The 20,825-nt window shown below is 40.2% G+C and overlaps 1 protein-coding gene across 1 annotated transcript in view; it reads right to left on the bottom strand.

Moving 5' to 3' along the window:
- Positions 1-20,825, bottom strand: part of SH3YL1 (SH3 and SYLF domain containing 1) — a 93,890-nt gene that overhangs the window by 16,567 nt on the left and 56,498 nt on the right. The window contains exons 6-9 of the mRNA XM_045011350.1: positions 17,241-17,369; positions 14,472-14,634; positions 13,544-13,616; positions 12,647-12,703 (exon numbers count right to left, since the gene is read on the bottom strand). Coding sequence (XP_044867285.1) covers positions 12,647-12,703; positions 13,544-13,616; positions 14,472-14,634; positions 17,241-17,369 — 422 coding nt within the window. The remainder of the gene's footprint in view (positions 1-12,646; positions 12,704-13,543; positions 13,617-14,471; positions 14,635-17,240; positions 17,370-20,825) is intronic.

The raw sequence follows: 20,825 nt of genomic DNA, 5'->3' as shown, positions 1-20,825 counted from the left end.
ATAGTCATCTAAGCTGCACCTGTTGCCATGCAAATGCATCTGCATTTCAACTTTGACCAATCTTAGTACAGTTTGAAGCCACCATTTTAAATTTCTTGGGCCAGAATGGAGAGAGAAAAAGCCATTCCTCTCAGAGTAACACTGCTAAATTGACTATGTTCTGTAAAGATGAAAATTCTCAAGGGCATGCCCCCTCAGGATACAAGGTGAAATTCCAGATATCACATGCTACAAAATCTGGTGCAAATCAGGCAGTCCCTAGGCATTTTTTCCTTTGAGGAGGCAAAAGTCTATACCAGAGATCAGCAACCTTTGGCACGCGGCCCATCAGGGAAATCCGCTGACAGTCTGGGACAGTTTGTTCACCGTTCCAGGACAATGGGGGCTGCGGGCTGAGGGATGTGCTGGCTGCCGCTTCCCACAGCCTCCATTGGCCTGGAACGGCGAACCACGGCCAGTGGGAGCTGCGATCGGCCAACGCTCCGGATGCTGCAGGTAAACAAACTGTTCCACCAGTAGATTTCCCTGACAGACCACGTGTCAAAGGTTGCTGATCCCTGGTCTATACACTGACTCAGACAGAGTGGAGCTTAGCCATGTTCATGATCAAAATTCTAAAGTCCTGTGAGGAGGCTGCCAGCAACACAGAATTTGCAGACACTTGCATCTCTCCCATAGTGGTCTTCATCACAGTGAAAGTATTTCTACAGTGTGGAACCAGATGAATGAGAATAAATAGATGCACACTGGATCTCTAGTTAAATCTCTTCCCAGTTGGCTCTGAGACTTGCCAAGACAGTGCCAGAGTTGTCATACATAGGTTAGATGAGCAGAAAATAAATGCTGGAGCAAGTGAAATAAAAAGCATGCCATCTAGCCCCTTGTGGAGAAAGCCTACTTTCAAATTTCAGGAATGTGGCACTTCTGGGAAAAGAGTATTACTGTCTCTAAGGTTCAATATATAAATGTTGCCTATACCAAACTTGCAATGTACTTCATCAACACCACTAGTACATGTAATTAGAGGTATTTGTAAATGGAAAAAATAAAATGCCCTCAAAGGTCCACAGCACATTTAGTCTTCACTCTGAATTTGCCCAGTAGCATCACCTAGGAGAACCATTTCAGCTTTATCCCAGATACTGTGATGTCTGTGAATAGACTTGATCTTGACAAAAAAATGCAGAAAGGCTGCTGGTTTTGAAATAAAATTGGTTCAGAGAAAATTTAAAGAACAAGTGGCTACTAATTGTAATTCTTCATCAGGCTTTTCAAAATTTAAATGCCGTAACTTTGTTATGGAGAGTGCCAGCATTAGGAGCTATGTCTCCCAATACAAATGAAATTATGATTTTCACCACCCCAAGCACACTAAATACCAGAACTTTCCAATCCATGTAAAGTCATGAGCAGGATTTTATAACAATGGAGGTTTTTCTAGAAGGTTTAAAGATAACCAGACAAGTCATTTGTGAGATGCCAGAGTTCAAAATCTGAGGTGTAATTTGCTTTTGGGGAAGCTTCTGAACCCCCCCTCCCTCTTTTTTTTTTTTTTTTACTTTGTGTCTCAGGGCTTGTCTTCACTACCAGGGTAAGTTGACCTAAGTTACATTACTCCAGGAATGTGAATAACATACCTGGAGTCAATGTAGCTTAGGTCGACTTACCTCGCTGTCTTCATTGGGCTGCGTCGACAGGAGACATTCTCCGGTCGACTTACCTTACTCTGCCTTCGATTTAGCTGGTCTTCACTAGACCTGCTAAATCGACACCCTCTGCATCGATTGCAGCAGCGTTGATCTCCCCTGTAGTGAAGACAAGCCCTTAAAAACAGCTAGACCTACAAACCTTGTTGGTTTCTGTTGGCCTTAATGAGCATTGATTAGTATCAGACAGTGTGGGGCAGCAGATTAATAAAACTAACTTGCCATTTGGGAACCTTGTATGCTGCCAATGAACTTCCTGAGATACACAGTGTTTAAGGAGACATTAAAGCCATATGTGTCTTTGCATACTCACAACATATGGACTTGAAAACACATATTGAGCCTGCATCAAATCTGGGATTTCAGAGACTAGTGAAAGGCTGCTAAGCAAAGAAACAGACAGAGGAAAAAACTCTTTTAACATGATGGTCTAGTGAATTGAATTTAGGGCTGCATCGATTTCAGCATCACCAATGTAACTCCATAATGAAGACATGCCCTTAGAGCAGGGGTTCCCAAACTTGGTTTGCAGCTTGTTCAGGATAAGCCCCTGGCAGGCCGCGAGACGCTTTGTATACCCGAGTGTCCGCAGGTATGGCCACTCGCAGCTCCCAGTGGCTGCGGTTCGCTGTTCCTGGCCAATGGGAGCTGCAAGAAGCAGTGCGGGCCAGGCCACCGCTTCCTGCAGCTCCCATTGGCCGAGAATGGCGAACCACAGCCATACCTGCGGATGCTCACATAAACAAAGTGTCTCGCAGCCCGCCAGGTGCTTACCCTGAACAACCCGCGAACCAAGTTTGGGAACCCCTGCCTTAGAGTCACTTCTTACTGATGCTTCTTTGATTTCTTTTGCTTTTTTGTCAAGTCGCTCTTTCTTACTTTTTCGACATAACTCCTTTATTTCTTTGTCCTTCTCTACATGCTCCTGTTGCAGCATGCATTGCTCTTCTTGTTGCATTACCTGGTCTTGCAGTCATCTAGCATTCCCCCAACTCCTCCCAATCAGTCTTCCTCTGATTTCAACTTCTGGTCTCTCTTCTTCTCCTCAAAATCTTCCACACTCACTCTCTGTGACACCAACTTCCATGTTGATGACCCATCCAACTCTTAGATTTCCTTGCTATCATCTCTTAATTAAACCTGCAGTCTTGGTTCAACTTGCCCACTCACCAAAAGGGCCACTGACTTGACTTCATCTTCATCAGCTCTCTCTGATTTCTTTGTTGTTGAGTTCCCCCTCTCTAACCATAACCTGGTCTCTGTCAGAATTGCTCATTAGCCCTTTCCTTAAACCCCGTGACTCAGTCTTTCCATGACTTCCATTTCATCAATACTGATGACTTCCGATATACTCTGAGCCTTATCCTCCCCGCCCTCTCTTCCCTTTCTTCCATTTATATGGTTATTGGTCTCCTTGCTTTACTCTTCTGCATCCTTGCCCTCTTACACCAGTCCTGGCTCACCCCCCCAACCCAATATTTCCTTCCTCCACTCCTGCTCTCTCACTGTGAAGAGTCTCTGGCAGAAGTCCTGTAGCCAGACTCACTTCCTCTATTACAAATTAGCTCTCTCTTCCCTCAGTTCTTCCATCTTCCTTGGAGAGTTGCACCACTACTCCAACTTAATTGAATCCCATGGCCACAATCCCAATCCCCTTTTTGCCAGCTTTTACTCACTCCTCAAACCGTTTCTCCTCCTACCTGCACTTCTCTCTCTGCACAGGACTTGGCTGATTTATTCCAAGGGAAAATTCACAAAATAACTTTCTCCCTCCCCTCAGCTTGACTGGGCTTTCTTCTTCCTCTCCAATCTTGCCTCCTTTGTCCCTATCAGAAACATAAACAACTCTCAACTTCTCTTCTCATCTAACTTTTCTCTTGCCCCAGTGTCCCCATCCCATCCAATCTCCTGATCTCTCTCTTGTACCCTCATATTCTCCCTTACTCTTCTCCTTCACGTCTCACTCTCCTCTGACTCTTTCTCCTCATAATACAAGCATGTTTACATCTCTATCTTAAAAACCCCAACCATTGATCCTACTTGTCTCTTCAATTACTACCCTATTTCCCTTCTCCCATTAATCTGTAAAATCACTGGATGCATCTCCTACCACTGCTTCCTGCAGTTCCTCCTCTCTAATTCCATCCTAGACTGTCTCCAATCCAGCTTCTTCCCCTTGTATTGCACTGAAACTGCTCTTGCCACAGACTCTAATGACTTCTTCCTAGCCAAAGTGCAGAATCAGTACTCCATCCTCATCCTCCAGGACCTGTCATGCACCTCCTTCAACACACTCAGCCATGCTCTTCTTAAAATCTTGTCCTCCGTGACGCTGCTCTCTTTGTGTTCTCTTCTCCCTAACTACTACTTCAGCATGTTCTTTGGGGAATCCTTCTCATCCCCCATCACAGGGTGTCTGGCCTCCTAAAGGTAGATGGGCCCCAGTGCAGCTGTGACAAACAATGCACCTCCCCAGGTGTGGAAATTGGGTCATGTGACTCAATCAGGTCTCTGGTAAGGGAGAGACCTGTGAAAAGAGAAAATGAAGGAAGGGAAAGACTCCTGGATAGTCCCTGGGGAAGGGAGCTCGAGTGGGAGTGCCAGGCAGGACAGAAGTCTGGAAACTGCAGCTGGTCTGAGACAGAAGGCTGCAGGGAGGGGCAAGGCTCCTCCAAGAACCCTGAGTAACAGGAGGAGGGTCAGGAGAACAGCAGAGGGGATTGGCCTGCTGACTTATGAGTAAGAGAAACTTGGAGAAGGCTGCAGGGAGTGGCAAGGCTCCTGCAGGGACTCTGAGAAACTAAGCCCAGGTCTACACTAGCGGGAGGGTCGACCTAAGATACGCAACTTCAGCTATGCGAATAGCGTAGCTGAAGTCAGCAAAACTTAGGTCGACTTACCTGGCCGTGAGGACGGCGGCGAGTCGACTGCTGCCACTCTCCTATTGACTCCACTTCTGGCTCTAGCGAGCTGGAGTTCCGGAGTCAACGGGGAGCGCGATTTGGGATCGATTTTATTGCGTCTACACTAGACACGATAAATCAACCCCTGATAGATCGATCATTATCCACCAATCTGGCGGTAGTGAAGGCCTGCCCTAAGGGAGGACCAGGAGAAGGGGTTGGCCTGCTGACCTCTTGTAAGCAGAGAGTTGGACGAGGCTGGCAGAGGCCTGTGGAAGGACTCCAGTCAGAAAGGGCTGGGAGGGGCTTATTTTGGAATTTTACTCTGAATATCATTTTGAACAATTTTGTTAATAAAACTAGACCCCCAAAAGGGCTGGTATTGTACTCATGAAAGCCTTTTTGTAACTTACTGAGGAATCAGGAGGGAAAGTTAAGGAAGGGCACCACAGAGCCACTGAAGGCCACCAGGGGATCCTTGGGAGGCAGACAGCCTTCCACTTCAACTTTCTGTGGAGAGGGGAGTTCCACAGATCTTAGTCCTTGTCCCCCTTCTCTTCTTTCTCTTCGGGTAATCTCATCTGCCAACACAAGTTCAACTACCATCTCTATGGTGACAAATCACAGATCTACCTCTCTACTCCAAACTTATCGTCTTCTGTCTAAACTCAAATCTAGCAATCAGCTAAAGCTCTACATAATCCATCATTTTCACCATCTGACCCCCCTTTTTCTCTCTCTCCATTGGCTCCCCTTTCTCTATTGCATCAAACGTAAACTGCGTGTCTCCCCTTTCAAGGCCCTTCACAGCTTATCTCCACCCTACCTATCATCTCTCATTCACTACTGAAACATCAACTCCAGACTCTACTTGGCCCATGATGTCAGCCTACTTGTTAAATTTTCCAAACAAGTACCTTCATGCTTTCTCCCATACTACCCCTCACCTTTGGGAGGAGCTCCTGGTAAACATCTGCAACACTAACTCATCATCTTTCTTGAAAACCCTCCTTAAAACTCTTTTCCATGATGCCTACAAAATAAATACATAAATAATAATAAAAAAAAAACTTGACAGTGGTTAGGCAGCTATTGTGCTGAAAACACTACATATCATGTTAACCAGTATTAGCTCATTGTTTCCTTTTACTCCCAATCTGTCTGTATCCATCTGTTGTCTTGTCCTACACTAAGCTTGTAAATTAAACTGGAGAAGATGGGGATTAGTAAGGTGACTAAGGAACTGGCCAAAGGGGAGATGAAAACAGGTTGTGCAGAAAGGGGAACTATTGGGCTAGAGGGAGGTTACTGGTGGAGTTTCTCAAGGATCAGTCTTAGGGTTGATCTTATTTTTTTCACTGATGACACCAAGGGTACGTCCAGACTACCTGCTGTATCGGCGGGTAGCGATCGATTTATTGGGGATTGATATATCGTGTCTCGTCTAGACGCGATATATCAATCCCCGAACGTGCTCCCCATCGACTCCGGAACTCCACCAGAGTGAGCAGCGGTATTCCTGTAGCTGAAGTTGCGTATCTTACATCGACACCCCCCTCTAGTGTAGACCAGGCCCAAGTAGGAGAGTGCTAATAAAATATACTGATGACACGAAGCTGGGAGGCATCATCAATACAGAGGAGGACTGGAATATTATAAAAACAGACTTGGATGACCTAGAGGACTTGAGTAACAGAAACAGGATGAAATTTAATAGTGTTAAGTGCAAGTTCATGCATTTAGGGGCTAACAAAACTATGCTCTAAACTGGTGGCTCATCAGCTGGAAATGACAATGGAGGAGAAAGACCTGGGGTTATTAATCAATCACAGGATGACAATGAGCCACCAGTGTAATGTGGCCATAAAAATAAAAGCAACTGTGATCCTAGGATGTATCAGGTGAGGTATTTGCAATAGATGCAGGAAGTATATTAATGCCATTGTGCAAGGCTCTTGTGAGACCTCATTTGGAATACGGTGTACAATTCTGGTCACCTATGTTAAAGAAAGATGAATTCAAACTGGAACAGAGAAGGGCATTAGAATGAACAGGGGAATGGAGAGCCTTATCCTATGAGAGGAGACTAAAAGAGCATGGCTTGTTTAGCCTAAAAAAAGAAGGCTAAGGTGGAATCTGATTGCTCTCTAGAAATATATTGAAGGGAGAAGGAGGGGAGAACACACCAGGGAGGGAGAAGAGCTTTTTAAAATAAAGGACAATGTTGGCACAAGAACAAATGGGTACAAACTGTCCATGAATAAATTTAGGCTGGAAATTAGGTTTCTAATCATCAGAGGAGTGAGGGTCTGGAAAGGCTTTCTAATATGAGTAGTGGGGCCAATGGCCTAATTAGTTTTAAGATGGAGCTTGATAAATTTATGAATGGAATTATATGATGGGGTTGCCTGAGAACCAAGGGACTGGACTTAGTGACACAGGAGGTCCCTTTCAGGCCTATATTGTAAGATCTTTGGGCCAGGGCACAGTGTGTGTGTGTGTGTGTGTGGGGAGGGATATTTCCCCATGTTTATTTCCCTCCCTCCCCCCACTGTTCCTCACAACTTCTTGTCAACTGCTGCAAATGGACCATTTTGATTACCACTACAAAAAGTTTTTTTCTCTCCTGCTGGTAATAACTCACCTTAACTGATCACTCTCGTTAGAGTGTGTATGGTAACACTCATTGTTTCATGTTCTCTGGCTATATATATATCTTCCCACTGTATTTTCCACTGCATGCATCCGATGAAGTGGGCTTTAGCCCATGAAAACTTATGCTCAAATAAATTTGTTAGTCTCTAAGGTGCCACAAGTACTCCTGTTCTTTTTAATGATTCACTACTATTTCTTTGTGAAAAGCTTATAGCCAAAACAGCGTCAGGTGTTTGGATTTGTTGGATTATCTTTCACTAACACAAGTTTGCCTTTGTTTTGGCTTTTGGGGGAGGTGCACAATGTCTCTTTTCAATTTCTTCTAATTCATAAAAAAAGTTAAGAGATCTTTGACAAATGCAAAAGCATAGAATTTTAAAATAGTAGCTTTTCCCTATGGTATCATTATTATAGGATCTTCATGTTCATAAGTATCCTATGAATGTGAGAAATGACAAATTAAGACTGAGAGGAGGCAAAATGAATCATTAGTTGTATTCATTTTCAGAATTAGAAAAAGAAAACCAAAGGTCAAGTACATAAATCATTTATGCACAAAGGACAGCCAAAAGTGATACTATTCTTGGTCACAACACTTTCTATCATGTCATTTGAAAACTACATTTTCAGACTTTGCCAGAAGCAAGATTCTCCCTGGGCAGTCACAGCAGTAATCAATCAGGAAACCACCTTTCATTTTCAAGTCACTAAATATGAGATGTGTCATTTACATTACGCAGTCCTACAGTCAGAATCCTTAACTTTGAGGATCACAACAGACAGAGCCAAAATGAGGCCACTATGCTTCGGCCTTGTTCCAGTTGATCTTTGAGCTCCCTGGACTAACACAGCTTGGGGGAGGAAGGCTCTGAAATTGTTCCCTTTTCTTTCCTATCCCAGATGTTGCCTGATGGTTTCATAACTTGGAAAATAATCACTTCAGTCTATCAAGGCAAGAGCCAGTCCTCCTCAAGTAGTCTGAGTTGGAGCACAGAAGTTTGAAAACAACTCCAGCTTCAGATCCCATTCCCTGGTGGTCAGTTCCCTCCTTGTGAGTCAGTTCTCTCAAATTTCAGACCTCAGTGCACTAGTGGGGACACCCGACCATCACCAGCATGAGAACCCCAGTGTGATATATGTGAGATCCTGCTCTGTTATCCTTTTCCTTGTGTGTTTCTTTCTGTCCCTCACTATCTTCCTCCTGTCCTATCTCTTGGCTTTTCACCAATGTCAGCCCTATACACACCTCCTGAGGTTCAGTGCTGGTGGTAAAATTAAAGTGTCCTTGTCTTCACTATGTGTTTAGCTCAGGATCACTCATATGCATTAAAAACAGATTTTTTTAGCTGTAAAGAGAAGCCCTAAGGGAGCTGAAGAAACCCATCAGATGTTGTTTGAGCAGCTGTAATAAAAAAGCTAGTGTGTAAAGGAAGATTGGAAGCAGTGGTAGGTCTCTCATAAGCTCAGGAAGACAGCTGGGGTGTCAAGCTGGAACACAAAGAAACTGAAAAATCCTCTCTCTACAAATCTCTGCTTCTAGTAGGGCAAGGAGGCACATATGGATGTTTGGTCAGTTGGCCTATGTGCAACTATAAGATCTCTTTTCCGGTCTTATCTCAATTATCTCCAAAGTACTCTACCCTCATGGGGTGGAATAGGGTGTTAACATTTGAGGATGTGAATCAGAAACACCAAACTTCCCATATTATGACAAATGCTTCCAAAATGCAAACAGACTAAGGAGGAAGTTAACGGTCTCATCATATGAGCTGTAATTGACCATCATTTTTGTTTCCTAGCTACCTGGTAGAGTAAGACATGCTACTTTATGAGAGAGGAGGTATCGGTGCTTTTGCAAGATGGCAAACAAGTAAGAAGACAAACAAACAAAAAAGGTAATATGTAACATTTTTCAAGAACATCATATTTGTTAAAAACTAAAAGGTAGGAACTCAGCTTCTTTTTAAAAAGTCAGATTAAAATCAGTGTCTTTTTCCAGTAGATGGAGAACTGGTTTCTGCCAACTACAATGGTATTTGCTAGGACAAAGAATTTCAAAGGACCCTAAGGGAGTTGTATGGCCAAATTCATGAGATTCCTTTGATAATACCAGCCTATTTAGTTAATAATGGTACTACTAATAATTCCTAGCGATTTACAACAGTTTAAAGAAACAGGCACTAAAATCTGTAATATTTCCCATTTCTGATAACCTTTAAAATCTTCCTTTGGAAACACCATTTACACTTTAGTGTATTAATCTAAGAATTACTCTTGACAGAACTGAGCTGTATAAAAACTCAGTCTGCTCTGCTTGCATATGAATCAAGTATCACAATATCAGTTTAGAGACACAGGTTTTTAATTTAATATTCTGTCTTGGACTTGAAACAGGTTATATTACTTTACTCATCAAGATAACTCAGAAGGTCTCCATAGTAGATAATTAAAAATGTCTCAAACACAAATCAAATTCTTCTTTCATGTAACATAATAGAAGTATAAAATGTTTCAACTCTTCTGTTACTTTTATCTTTTTTTTTTTTTTTGCAATTAATCCCTTCCTACCAATGACAATGGACATACTGTTGCTATATGCTAAGGTACAGTATTCCTGCAAAAATGTTTACTATCACATCATAAAATCTAAAACATAGCTTCTAGAGGATTCATTTTATTTCTACTTCTATGTGTTGTCTATGAATTACTGTAGTTTTCTTCACTGGCAACAAAAGAGATTTATGTTAAATGTTGAAACCATATAATATTACTTAAGGACCTGAATAATATAACAACAGGCCTTAACCCTGCAATGGTGACTGGGTAGCACAGGCCCCTGCTCCCAGGTAGGGTCCTGTTTAAATCAATCTTGGTACTACATGTAAGTACAGGGGTCTGTGCTAAAAGACCACATTGTAGGATCTGGGCCTTAGTCTTAGCAGCAACCAATTTTCTTGTGCCACTTATCTCTTTACTATGAGAATAAGATATTTTAGAGCATAATGACAGAAAATATCTACAGTTTTCAGAGCTGCATAATACCTATAAGGGTAAAGATATCCCCTTGATGGCAGGACTGCTATCCAAGGAAAATTGGCCTGCAGAGTAGGGGCTTGTCTACACTGGAAGTTTCTGTGCAGTAAAGCAGCTTTTTGCACTCAGTGTACACACTGCCAAGCCAATTTGAACGCAGAGAGTCCTCAGTTGCAGCGCTGCAAAAAAACTACCTCATGGAGAGTCATAAGGCTATTTGCAAAGAGGCTCCAGTGCTCTATTGCCAGTGTAGACACTTGATTGCTTTCTGCACTGTAATTGGCCTCCGGAGCTGTCCATAATGACTCAAGTGATCGCTCTGCTCATTGTTTTGAATTTGGCTGGCAAGTTTCTGTGCTACAAGTTATACCACTTTTATTAAAACGCTAGAATTAAACCACTGTTGCGTGTCCACACTGTGCTCCTTGTGATGCTGGAGCGCATCCACATTAGCAGCTCTTGCAACGGCAAAGGCAGCAATGCATTGTGGTAGCTATCCCACTGTGCAACTGGCCACAGGGTGCGTTGGAAAGGATTTGCAATGCAACTCCCTCCCAGCTCCCTCTCGCCTTCAGAAGAGGCAGAACTGGACATTCTATTTTAGCAGCCTGACTGTGAAAAATGTTTGTCAAGTCCCAATGTTTCTAAAAAGCTTAGAGAATGTGTGATGTTTCTGTGGGTTTCCAGAAACCAAATATTACAGAAAAAGTTGAATTTTCCTATCTTTTTTCCACCTTTTTCTCTTTCCCTGTGTGCATTTGTCTCATTTGGTCTTCAGAAGTAGGACTGGAGACTGCCAATGAAACCTGACACCTATCTCCTAAATTGAACACTTTTCCCCAACAAGTATATGTATTACTACCAGAAATTACAAGAAATAGCTTTTCCTTTTAAGAAAACTACAAACAGAGAGGGTACAGGTGAAGGAATAAGGAAGATGGTTAAAATGAAGATTAAATATTTTTAAGTATTATAAGTTTTAACTTTTTTTCTCCTTTTGTGTGTTTAAAAATGCATCGTGTTCATTCATTAATGATTTGTGCATGTGAGATAACATATAATTGGGGTATTGGTCAGGACTTTGAGGTTAAATTAAATCATACTTAGTGGATGTTGTAAATACCACAACTAATCTGTTTTTAATGTAACTGGATCATTGTGGTTATTTTTAACTGTCATTTTTTTAAACTGAAAACACATTGAAACATTTTGGTGAAAGATTTTAATTTTTGTGAAGCATTGTGTGTATGTAAGACAATGTGTAAGTTTATGCAGTGCCAAGGTTTTGGGTCTGATCCTAGCACTGATCAAAACTTATTGTCTGTATAAAACTTAGTGGTTGACAAGCAGGTAATGTATTTTATAGATCAAAACGTCTATCCAATTTATTTGAGGAAAATATTATATTTCACTGCCTTGCAAAATAGTTTGTGGACCTTATAAGTGGCTACAGGGGATCAACACAAACTTGCTTTTTCCATCAGAAGGGTGAGACATATTTGGGGAAACAAAAGCCACGTGGGCTTAAACGTTCTCTAAGTGAATTTACCAAGTGCAGAACAAAGGTTAAACTATTTGGGCTTCAAAATTAGTTCTAATGATCTGCGATGCCAAGCTCTGACAGTACAAACTCCATAAACTACAAGTGGTGCTGGGTTCAACAGAATCATAAATGAGTTAGGTATGAAAATGAGCCAGGCCCTCGTTTTGACCTCAAAAATCCTGACAGTCCAGACCACAGCACAAGTGATCTCTGTGTTATACCAAAAAGCAGATTTATAATCTCAAACCACTGAATAATCCTATGAAAGGATATAAATGCAATGGCAAACTAATCTTATGATGGTAATCAGATTTGACCATTGTGGGTGTTTGTTTATATAAAACAGGATTTACACTACTTTGTGCACAGAGAAGAGAGGGTAGATTTGGACATAGGTTGTTATGTCATAGTGATCTCTTTTGCCTCATTAAGGTGGTATCATCAAATATAGTCTGACTATTTATAGGATTGGACATGTATATTGAATAGGGAAAAAGGATTTTTGAAATGTAAGAAGTTAGGCCACAAGGAGACAGAAAGGAAGGTGAGATTCACCTGCTGTCTGAGTATAAAGCCAGGGAACAAGATACAGGTAGATGTTTATAAAACATTTCTAAAACATAAAAAAAACCAGAAGGGAATTTTGATTTGTTTAACTCACAGGATAAGTCTGGATAATAAAGATGACAAGGTGATACAAGCACAGAATTTTTTTCAAAAGTATAATGTTTTCCAAAATATCCCCATGTGGTCTCACACCCATTGCATGTGGCCTTTATAAAATAAATTCAAAGTGTAGTACTTACCCTCAATGGCATGGTAATTGGGAAGTTCAGGATAAAGTTTGTGTGGATTTTTCACAGCTGCAGAAAAATAATTTATATCACTTATCAATATAGGTCAATTTACTTTGTTTTCTGCTCTTGTAATATATGTTCAGTATCCACAAAATTATTGTAGTTAGCCAAGAAGTGGTGGTGGAGAGCAGAAATAGCTATTTACTGAGGGATGGAAATCTTGATTCATGTCTTTCCCAATAGAATAGGAAAGCAGCTGCAGGGGAAAAAAAAAATATCAGCAAGATCGTCACATACCCTACTTGCTGTGTGGCAGAAGGAAGACTAAAATAGAGTAAGGAATTAAAACACTATCCTAGTGAAAGATTCATCTACCTATTTGAAGAAGATGATGAAAAGAGGCAGCCCATTGAGCCCAGACCAGAAGAGATTAACTTCCTCCTAAAAGTCAGCAGTTTTTACAAGAAAACATTCCCCTTAAATAGGAAAAAATTCCATCATACAAAGTGGACCATTATGTACCCAATTAACTTTAACATCCATTCTGAGCTATTACATACATGACTGTAAGACTGGCACTAATTTCTATATTCAGCTGTCATCTACAATATGTAGTAATAATACAACCAGCCATTTTGTAGTGTCTGTTTAGTAAACATTTAGTTGCATTTAGAAACTAGATAAAAGTACATTAGAAGTTAAAAACCATAAAAATTTCACCCATTATCTTTCATGAATTTATCCCAAAATACTTCCACTTTTTGACAAATCAAGCTGTTATAGAGAAGTTATCAGCTCACACAAGAAAAGGGGGTTGAATAGCATAAAAACATCATACTCATAGTATTTCTAACACTCTTCTTTCACATATAGCGACAATTTCATGTTATCAAAACATTTTCATACCTGCTGGTGCAGCACACTCAGGTGGCTTACGTGACTGTGGCCTTGACGATGGTTTAACAGGTGGATCATTAGCCTAAAATAAATAATTTAAACAATAGCAAAATCACACCTCACTAGCAAGTAGAGGTTAATATAACTGAAGGCCTGGGGATAATCCAGAAGAAATTAAGCACCCATCAGATATTGCCTCGATGTCATTACATTTCAAACTGTAAAACTAAAGACGCATTTAGATATAGCCGCACAATAATTCATCACAAAGTTATATGTGTAAATGAAAAATGTTATTGCTTGATGTTTTAACATAAAGGTGGAAAATAAATTATATATATTGTAGTCTCTCTCAGTAGCATCAGCTGTTACGTCTAGAGAGATAATGTTGCCTAGGCATTGATAATGTCTTATCACATAATTCTCAGCGTCTTCTCAGTGATTAAATATGATGGTCCAATCCAAGAGTTGTAATTTTTGATGGGAAACAGAAGGAGCAGATAAACAACTAAAAACCCTGGTTTGTTCCAAATATTCTTAAGAATGAACATTTTTCTTGAAAATCAAGCTGCAGCCGAAAAGAGTATTTTGAATAAACTTTTCTGATTGTAGTACGTCAAATACAGATATGTCTCTCTAAACTGGCTGCCTTCTTGGAAACAATGTAATGAAGAATTATATTGTTAGATTGGAGTATGCAAAACTTAAGGTAATAGTAATGTTCTTCTGTGGTGGAGGTTCCCATGGCAATACTGAACAGTGCACTTGAGTGAATACAGTATACCCAAAAAAGACACCCTTCCATCAATCAGCACTCAACATATCCAATGACTTCAATGTGAGTGCCATCCACACAGCAATATTAGGATTAGGTCCAATTGTAGATGAAAGGATTTAGTAACAGAGAGAGCCAATATGGAAAAAAATGTGTGCAAACCTTCCTTTGTTCCCTTGCTGCTTTTCTTGCACTGTTTTTCTGCTCCTCATTTTCATATTGTTCAGTAAAGGAATCCAGAATTTCATGCAGATCTTCTGATTGAGTAAGATGAGGTACATCACCAAATAAAATGGCACTAGCTCGAATATCTTGACCATAAAATCTAGCACAAAAAAAAATCAGTTGCTTTAATAATCATCTCAGCTATACTTCTAGTTTAACCCACAGTTTAAAAGACTCCCTATGTACTGCGCCATTTCAACATGTTGTATAAATAACATTTACTTGATTTCTTAAACTGATTACCCATGAAGGAATGGCAGAAGTAGTTCTATGCTCAATATAAATTGAGAACAATAAAGTACGGGGAACAGACTAGTTTCCCTTTATTATTACTTCAGCTTAATTTTCACCAATATTTTGCTGCAGCTCATTTTCTATAGAAAAGCCTGGTGGTGTGCAAAAAATGGAACATCAGGATTTTTTGTGAGTCTCAGCTGCAGGATCACCTGCTGCATTGAAAGTCAGGATTAAACAAGAAAAGAGAATAGTGGTTTCACAGAAAACAATTATAGCTTAAATGGCTTTTAATGTGGCCTTTTTAATATCAACCACAATAACTCTGGGTAACCATAGAAAACAGGTGGTACCAACTTGCTAAAACTCTTGCTATATTGTGATTACAGATTTTATTTATTTATTTTAAGAGTCCTTTCATATTAGAGCAAGAAGGGAAACTGGACTCTTGGTAATGTTCAACAGTATCCGTTTTCACAAATATGCCATCAACATTTCAGTGGATGTGTTATTTGTTTCTAAGAGCATACAATTAGCTACTCACTGAGTGGCCTAATTCACAGACTTAGACTCCTTGAGTGGCCTAGTTCACAGGGTACACGAACCTTTAGGACCCACCCACTAGCATGGTCTGCCTGTTCCAAAGGGAGACATGTCCCTAACTTGTTCTCCTCCCTGCCCTGTGTGCATCTTGCTTTCTGGCCTTGCCTCGGCTGTACAAGGGCAGAACCTGCTTTCATGCCTCCCCTCATATCTTCTACATGTACTCACATAAGGGCCTGTCAAAACCAAGCTTTTAATAAATATGAATTAATGCCTTTGCTACCGCTCAGCTTAAAATTGGTACAATACATTTGGGATTTTTAAAAACCTTTACTCTTATAAACAGCAATACTAGGATGGGAGATTTTTAGAAAAAGGAGACATATTCAATTACAAATTTTAATTGTCTCCAACTCAGACTGGTTTGATTTTAATGTAATTTTCAACCAAGTGGTCTGACTCAAACAAGATTTCAAACCTGTCAGAATACAGCATGGAAAACCTAATTTCTTTGCATTTTAGTGTATCTTTGGAACCATGTGTTAAAGTAAATGTATACTTTTCTTAGGAGGAGGGATGAAAAATAAAGTCTTTAGGAAAGATTTTACTTTTACCATATTATCTATGTATAATTTTGATTTTACAATATTGCTATCATCTTAGAAAGCAACTGACAATAAAGTTAAAGAAATCTAGTATGTGTATGTTTACAACAATGGCACCAGAATGGAAAATAATTTTAAGATTTAGAAAACTGGACCTAAATCTCCCATCCATTCTGACAGTTTTGATAGCTACGGGTAAAACAAAATAAAACAAAAAAAAATAAGAAGCAGCTCTTTAACATCTTTAGTGAGATTCTAAACCATAATCCCTAATTTATTTTTTGAAAGGACATTGAATCAGATATCTGCCATTTCCTGCCAAATCTAATACCTCCGAAGTTCAAAAACTCGAATTCCACCATTAATGCTTTTGGAGATACCATGGGCCGAATTTTGCTTTGGATAATCACCTGCAATTTCTACTGAAATAATTCCAAGGAAAGAATTTGTTCCACTATACCAGGGGTGAGCAATCTGATTGCAGGCAGCAAGACATTTTCCTCACGTTGACTGTTGGTAGGCATGGTCCCATGCAGCTGTGGGAAGTGGCGGACCAGCACAATCAGATTACTCTGATGGGCCGCATGTGGCCCGCAGGCAGCAGGTTGCCCACCACTTCACTATACCGATATATATCAAATATTCACCTATTAATCCTGTAAATACAGTAGACATTTTAAGTACACCCCTACCCCGCTATAACACTGTCCTCAGGAGCCAAAAAATCTTACCGTGTTATAGGTGAAACCGTGTTATCTCGAACTTGCTTTGATCCGCTGGAGTGTGAAGCCCCACCCCCGGAGCACTGCTTTACTGCGTTATATTCAAATTCATGTTATATTGGGTCATGTTATATCAGGGTAGAGGTGTATCTGAACAATGAATTACCTTACCCTGATTTGTTTATAAATTAGGGCACTGGTTGTGAACACAACACAACCAAAAGTAGTACATCAGAGCATATCAATTCTACAAAGTTCACTATAAAATTTATTTTGAATATTTTCCTAAAGATCCATCCCACTAAAATTCCAGTGTAATCCATTGGATGATACAGTACAAAATATGGAAGAAACGCACATGAACAATATAGATTAAATTTCAGGAAATACTTCCTAACTGTAAAAACAGTAGGACAATGGAATAGACTGCCTAGGGAGGTTATGGGAGCTTCTTCACTGGAGGTTTTCACAAGGAGGCTGGATAGTCATTTGTCTTGGACGATTTAGACACAACAAATCCCCCATCATGGCAGGCAGTTAGACTAGATGCTCCTTGCAGGCCCTTCTAACTCGATGATTTTATGATTTTGAACCGGACTTACTTGCGATTAGTTTCTTTCCTTTCAATTAAACATGTTCCTTCTAAAGATACCCCTGCAAACAACCCTCGTGATTTGCAGTATGTATAGACAGCAGCTGAGCTTCGTACGGCAACATCACCTTCTAAATTTCTGCAAAAAAGAAAAAAGTTTGCATGGTTCTTACCAACATGCTGTTGTAACATAAACAGCAATTGACAATTGCTCATTCTAAATTTTACAATTCACTGGCACAGTGATCAAATTATTTCTGACAATCTGCATTACTTATTGTCCGATTACTTTGCTTCTTTTTTTGCTACAACTGAACAAATGCATTCCTTGCTTATTTTCCACATCTGGATTTTGAGAGGGAGTAAAAAGTAAAAGTGCACTATGGGTGAGAAGTACCATGTGTAGGGAAATAAAACAGTAATTAAATTATCCAGTCACTCAGACAATGAAATAAAGAGACAATTTGGAAATGTGATAAAATTGTACAGAAAGATGGCCATTTTCCTTTTAAAAAAATAGATTTGCAGATTTAAGCTGCAGCCACGTGTTCAGCTGTAATTTAAGTATTTTTTACCTATAGGTTGTAAATAGCCTTTACTCCATGTCTATCTTTTCCTTTTCCCTCTGATCAAGCCTATTATTTCTATAAGAACATAAGAACGGCCGTACTGGGTCAGACCAAAGGTCCATCTAGCCCAGTATCCGGTCTACTGACAGTGGCCAATGCCAAAGGGACTGAACCTAACAGGTAATGATCAAGTGATCTCTCTCCTGCCATCCACCTCCACCCTCTGACAAACAGAGGCGCGAGGGACACCATTCCTTACCCATCCTGGCTAATAGCCATTAATGGACTTAACTTCCATGAATTTATCCAGTTCTCTTTTCAATGCTGTTATAGTCCTAGCCTTCACAACCTACTCAGGCAAGGAGTTCCACAAGTTGACTGTGTGCTATGTGAAGAACAACTTCCTTTTATTTGTTTTAAACCTGCTGCCCATTAATTTCATTTGGTGCCCCTAGTTCTTGTATTATGGGAATTAGTAAATAACTTTTCCTTATCCACTTTCTCCACATCACTCATGATTTTATATACCTCTATCATATCCCCCCTTAGTCTCCTCTTTTCCAAGCTGAAGAGACCTAGCCTCTTTAATCTCTCCTCAGATGGGACCCATTTCAAACCCCTAATCATTTTATTTGCCCTTCTCTGAATCTTTTCTAGTGCCAGTATATCTTTTTTGAGATGAGGAGACCACATCTGTACACAGTATTTAAGATGTGGGCGTAACATGGATTTATATAAGGGCAATAATATATTCTCCTTCTTATTCTCTATGCCCTTATTCTCTCCAGCAGTGGCCAGAACCAGATACTTCAGCGGAAGGTGTAAGAACCCTGCATCAGGCAAATCTGGAATAATCTGCCCCCCAAATTAGGTCTCATCTGAGTCTCTAATATTGAAAAAATCACTTAAATCCTGAGGCATGAGGTTTAACATCTCTTCCCCCAAATTTGCTATCATTGATAAGGCAACTCCGGATATTCTTGATATCCATTAAAAATATCCAATTCTTCTTGAATTGGATTAAGTTTTTGACTTGAACAACTTTGTAAAGCCATGATTTCCACAGTTTAATTACATGTTAATGTATGAAAAAAAATTACCAGTTTTGATTTCTCACTTTTTAATTTTATTGAATATCCCTTTGTTTTTGTGTTATCAGGCAAGTTAAACAAAAATTCCTGATCTATCTTCTCTCTACCATTCATTATTTTATATACTTCTAATATGTTCCTTCTTATTCACCTCCTTTCTAATGTAAGCAAACCAGTCTTTTAAGTTTCTCTTCCTATGAGAGTTCTTTTTATACCCTTGATCATTCTTGTTGCCCTTTTCTGAACCCTTCTAGATCTGTAGCATCCTTTTTGAGATGGGGGGACCAGTAAGGTAAACAATATTTCAGGTGATGTGGCATTAGAATATTCTCTGTATTATTCATCATCCCATTCCCCATACGACCAAGCATCTTTACTTTTTAGACCACAGCTGCAAATTAAGCAGAGGTCTTCACTGAGCTGTCAACAATGATGCCCATGTTCTTTTCCTGGATTGATACAGTTAATCCAGAACTCTGTTAATGTGCATGAGTAGTTTAGATTTTCTCCTTCAATATTTATTAATTACATTATTTATTTGTATTATTGTAGCACTTAGCAGCCCCAGTCATGGACCAGGACCACACTGTACCAGGCCCTGTATAAGAAGAACAAAAAGATCCGTGTCCCAAGAGGTTTACAATCTATGCATAAGACAAGAGACAACAGGTGGATACAAACAGATGGACAGAGGAGTACAAGGAGACAAAATAACATTGGTCAGCATGAGACAGGGTTGCAGTCTCATTTGTTTGTACAACTTTAACTATTCGCTCTTTGAAATTCATTTTGGCCTTCCAATTTTCCCTTGTATTTACTGCCTGCTATAATTTATGCACCTGTAAATTAGCTTTACTAGGGTCAGATTTCCAGATTTTGAAGGATTTCTGTTTGAAAAGAGTCTCAAACCTTGCAATGAAGCCACATTAGTTTAAACTCCTTGCCTAACAGTCTTTTAGTTCAACAGCATGTATGTCTTCTGAGTGCTTGTCTTAATTTTAAAGTTAGCTCAAGGTATAGCTCAAGTTCCCCCCCCCAACATGACTCCCATCCACACAAACACATCTCTAGCTCAAGTTAGGTGGTAGTTTAAACTTGAGCTAGCTGCTCTGTCAGGAGGTGAGGGTTGAAGCTCACATGCTGCTCAAGCTAGTAACACAATGGCAATGCAGCAGCTGAAGTCACAACAACTCATCAGGTGTTAGCCCATTCCCTCTGATAATCTAGTCACTTTGTGTAGCTCGTGTGTTGTTTCAGAAGGCAAGTCTACAAGTGTGGTGGCATGTAAAGTAAAGACACTGAACACCCATCTAGCATGGGTATAAATATCAGTGTTGATGGTGAGGCATGACTTATGCAGATAGAGCAGAGTGCCCTACACATGTAAATACCCAAGATATATACCCTACGTGTTCTCTACATTTCCATGCAGTGCCTCCCATGTCTACACTGCTCTTTTTATTGGTGAAACAGCAGAGAAAGGAGGAACTCAGGTGAACAAACTTGATCTAATTGTTGTAGTGAAGATAAGCTGAGACTCTTATTGTGTTTTTAGTACCATCCATGCCACCTCTAGGAATTTTACTTCCTGTACTTTTAGGTTTAGGGCCTTTTTGACTAACATTCTCATTTCATTTGAATCTCCCTGTGACAGGTTGTGTCAGAGAAACCCCCTTGCGACCTGATGTGCTGGGACTACCTTTGAGCCCGTTTTCCCTGGCAACTTGGGACTTCAGTACTCTGTCTTGTTCAGCCAGACACGCTTGCCTGCTGCAAACACAGATCCAAGTCTGAACCACATCCTCCACAAGCTGCAGGCTTAACTGAAAATAGTTTAAGAGGTGCTCCTGTCTCCAGCACCCAGATACCCAGCTCCCAATGGGGTCCAAACCCCAAATAAATCCGTTTTACTCTGTATAAAGCTTATACAGGGTA

This window comes from Mauremys mutica, chromosome 3 (genome assembly GCF_020497125.1).
Source record: "Mauremys mutica isolate MM-2020 ecotype Southern chromosome 3, ASM2049712v1, whole genome shotgun sequence".
In the NCBI taxonomy this organism is placed as follows: Eukaryota; Metazoa; Chordata; order Testudines; family Geoemydidae; genus Mauremys; species Mauremys mutica.
Note: the sequence above shows the minus strand (reverse complement) of the source record. Positions and strands in the feature narration are given on the sequence as shown.